The 4,084-nt window shown below is 35.6% G+C and overlaps 1 protein-coding gene across 1 annotated transcript in view; it reads left to right on the forward strand.

The window, feature by feature from the left end:
• Window positions 1–2,230: 2,230 nt before the first annotated feature.
• Window positions 2,231–4,084, forward strand: part of LOC132185578 (probable flavin-containing monooxygenase 1) — a 2,613-nt gene continuing 759 nt past the window's right edge. The window contains exons 1-4 of the mRNA XM_059599338.1: window positions 2,231–2,312; window positions 2,433–2,888; window positions 3,466–3,703; window positions 3,984–4,054. Coding sequence (XP_059455321.1) covers window positions 2,451–2,888; window positions 3,466–3,703; window positions 3,984–4,054 — 747 coding nt within the window. The 5' untranslated portion in view covers window positions 2,231–2,312; window positions 2,433–2,450. The remainder of the gene's footprint in view (window positions 2,313–2,432; window positions 2,889–3,465; window positions 3,704–3,983; window positions 4,055–4,084) is intronic.

Consider the following 4,084-nt stretch of genomic DNA (forward strand, 5'->3'; position numbering starts at 1 on the left):
CTCCTCTCTGTTGTGAGTATTTCTTAGGGTAATGTTTGTCTGCATCCATGTGACCTAGTCGTAGCAGATATTGGCATCAAACTGATTTGGTGCTCGCCTATACGCAAGAAGAGAATAACTTCGAAATTTTGAAAAAAATGGTAATCAAATTGGTCGTTTTTAATTTACAACATTAATAAACTTGAAAGGCTATTCATAAATTTGTCTTCTACTCTGTACATCCGAAGAATATTTCAGGCACAAGACTCAAGCTTTCGCCCTTCACTACCTAACTCCAGCTACCAAAACAGAGTTTCCTCTGTTTTCTCTCTGTCTTTTCGATTCAGAGGCCAAAAGATTTTTTTCTTTTTTTTTTTTTAAGCATCTTGATGAGTGTCAACAAGTTTTAGAAGTTTTTTTTGTCACTCTCGGGTACATTTTCTTTCTTCATTTTAAAAGTTATTCTTATAGACATTAGTATTCTATCTCATAATGTTGGAAAATAACATAATTGTTATAAAAATTATCATATTTTTTTGATCTCATAATGCTGGAAAAAAAAAAAGGGAAAAATATATTTTACCTCATGAATTATCCACCTATTTGCACTTTTAACCTCAATGTTTAAAAAATGACACTTTACTCCTTAAACTTTCAAATTGTTGCAATTCGACCGTTCTGACTTTTTTTTTTTTTCCCCAAAATGCCCCAATTTCAAGTTAAATAATAATAATAATAATAATAATAAAAATTAAGGGGTAGCCGGCCACCCCAGTTGGGTCTAGGGGTGGCTTCGGCCACCTCAGACCGGACACCCCTTATTAGAATGGTCGAATTACAATAATTTGGAAGTTTGGAGAGTTAAAATATCACTTTTTAAATATTAAAGTTAAAAGTGCAAATGATTGAATAATTCAAAAATAAAATATATTTTCCCAACTAAAAAAAAAACATTGAAGCAGGATGCTGGAACCTATTTCCTGGTGGTCATATATTGGGAGCATTAGTCTTCGGTACAATGATCAATTGTGCAAAGACATGGATGCAAGCATACAAAAAAAAAAAAAAAACATCTGTGGCTACCATCATGATATTTTTGTTGGCTTCTGTTGTTGTTTTGTGCTATCTCATCTAAGAAAAAAAAACTAGTTGGAAATGAGTACACAAGTTTGTCTGATGAGTCTTATCAATGGGTTTTCTACTGTTTACATTTACACGTATATATTCCAACACAACACGCTAACATGCACATATTCCTATCCATTGTGCTTCCTCATTGCTTCAAATTTCAAAAGCCCTATTTCTAGTGGAATCTCTATTCGCATTCTACCTTTCTGTCTCCGGGCCCTCACTTCATTTCAGCATTGACTTCCAATAACTGCCCTCCCTAATTCCATTACCAAGCATAGTGGTGCAATGTTTCTATAATTTTTATTGCAAGTCTCATACAAATTGACGTGACAACACGGGATGGTTATCATGTTATTCACTAAATTATTAAATTTCGTTGACAAGATAAGTGGCATATAGACTATGATATCAATTTGTAAGTCCGTATGACACTTATCATGTAAATTTGTAAGAAAATTAATGTAAAATGTATAGCATACGAAGTTGAGTAGTCTTGTGCCTTTCTCAACTCTAAAAGTTAGCTCAAGAGGTGAGGCTTTTTCTCACATTTATAAACTGATCACCAGCCCATTCCATAACTGATATGGGATAATTGCAACAATCTCTTCCTCACACATTGGGCCCTGGGTCAGAGCATAGACAACTTATTTCTCTTGTGGACTATTGGAGCAAAACTTGCTGGTTAAACGTGGGCTCTAATACAAGTGTTGAGTGGTTTTGGACCCCTCTCCACTCCAAAAGCTAGCTCAAGAGGTGAGGTTTTTCCTCACACTTATAAACTGACCACCAATCCCTTCCACAACCGATGTAGAATAACCCCAACATTCAAGCATGTACCAAACAAAACCCTTTGAATTATTGTTTTCTTGAAACCTTTCCATTCTATCACTATCTTTTTTATGTCAGTGGGAGACAATGGCAACATTAATGAAGATTAGGCTGCCAAACAAAAAGAAGCCCACATTGTTGGTTCCTTTTTATCCCGTGGACAGAAATTAAGATAAAAACGGGGGTTACATCAAACTTCACCAATCAATAGCACATTATCTCCCATGGTCTTTTTCCATGAATTGTTCGTCCCTGGTCTTCTATATATATATAGAGAGAGAGAGAGAGAGGGGGGAGTAGCTAGAGCACTGGAAGAAAATGGAGAAGGAAACACATGACAATGCAATAATTTGAAATATAATAATGATGAACAAGTAAGGATCAACCGTCTTTTTTTTTTTTTGATGAATAAGGATCAACCGTCTTGTTTATTATATTTATTTGTATATCCTCAAACTTATCTCATGTTCTTCTCATTTTCCCTATGTTAACAGATTCATAAAAGTTGAACAATGAAGAAAAGGGTGGCCATCATTGGGGCAGGAACAAGTGGCCTTCTTGCTTGCAAGTATATAGTGGAGAAGGGCTTTAATCCAATTGTTTTTGAAGCTGAAGAAAGCGTAGGAGGATTATGGAAGCATACTGCAGAGTCCACCAAGCTCCAAAATGCCAAAGAAACTTACCAATTTTCAGATTTCCCTTGGCCTTCTTCAGTTCAAGAAGTGTATCCTAATCACACTCAAGTGCTGAAGTATCTTCAATCCTATGCTCAACATTTTGGCATCGTTCCTTACATAAAATTCAACTCCAAAGTCATTAGTATAGACTATGTTGGAGAGTCTTATGAAGAGATGGAGTCATGGGATCTATGGGGAGGAACAGGCAAGCCTTTTGGCTCTAGAGGGAAATGGCACATTATAGTCCAAGACACCAAAAGTTGCTCAGAAGAGGTAGTTTGCCATTTATATAAATGTCTAAAACACCAAGCAAACTACTTGTCTTCTCAAACACACCCTCACAATCTTTCAAAGTGAAAGGAAGATATATTTTTAACTCATGCAAAGTTCTTTTTCAAGAAAAATGTAGCTAAACTCTTTATAGATAATGTGCAGTTTGATACAAACAGCAAGCTCTATTGTCACAGTCAATAACACACCTGAGCAAAGAGCATATATAGATAGAGTTTATCGTCCTACTTTAGTCAATAGTGTTAAATTACCACTTACCCAAAAGTTTAAACTTTTAAAAAAGTATAGATTTAATAATTAAAATTATATTCTAACACTCCCCTTTCACTGTGGGCTCAAACTCCCCCGAGACCCACACGTGGAATATTTAATTAAAATGAGAGTTAATAGAAATACAAGATTCAAACTCAAAGCGTTTGCTCTGATACCACGTTACTTATCCCATAAACTTAAGCTTGTGGAAAAGTATAGACTTAATCATTTAAATTATATTCTAACAAAGAGAATTAATCGGAACCAACTACTTAGAGCCTAAACTTATGTTTCATTAATTTGCCAGGAGCACCAAGTTGAGTTTGTGGTTCTCTGTATTGGAAGATTCAGTGGTCTTCCAAACATACCCGAGTTCCCTCCAGATCAAGGCCCGGAAGTATTCAATGGTAAGGTGATCCATTCCATGGACTACTCTGATATGGACAAGGCCAGTGCTGCAGAATTGATTAGAAGAAAGAGAATTGCAATCGTTGGCTCACAGAAATCTGCAATTGACATTGCAGGAGAATGTTCAAATGCAAATGGTAAGAATAATTTTTATAAGGATATCAGTTCGAGGCGACTTCAAGGAATAAGAACTTCCTAGTTAATAATGTTTTTTGGTTAGGCTTATCATGTGAATAAATGCAGAAATTTCCTAAAGATGTGTTGATTCTATAGTTTCAAGATGTGAATTTCAGAAAACTGAGTTGATATCTTTCAAAGTATATATGCTAATGCTTCTAAACATATCATTTTTTTTCACATTGGCCTGTGATTTTTGCTTTCTCAATAGATATCTTATCTTGCCCCTCTTTACCACAGGAGTTGAATACCCTTGCACAATGATTCAGAGGACTGCTCATTGGTTTCTCCCCAGCGGCTCTTTGTGGGGAGTAAGCCTTGGTTTCTTGTACTTCAATCGC

The sequence above is a fragment of the Corylus avellana genome, chromosome ca6 (assembly GCF_901000735.1).
Source record: "Corylus avellana chromosome ca6, CavTom2PMs-1.0".
In the NCBI taxonomy this organism is placed as follows: Eukaryota; Viridiplantae; Streptophyta; class Magnoliopsida; order Fagales; family Betulaceae; genus Corylus; species Corylus avellana.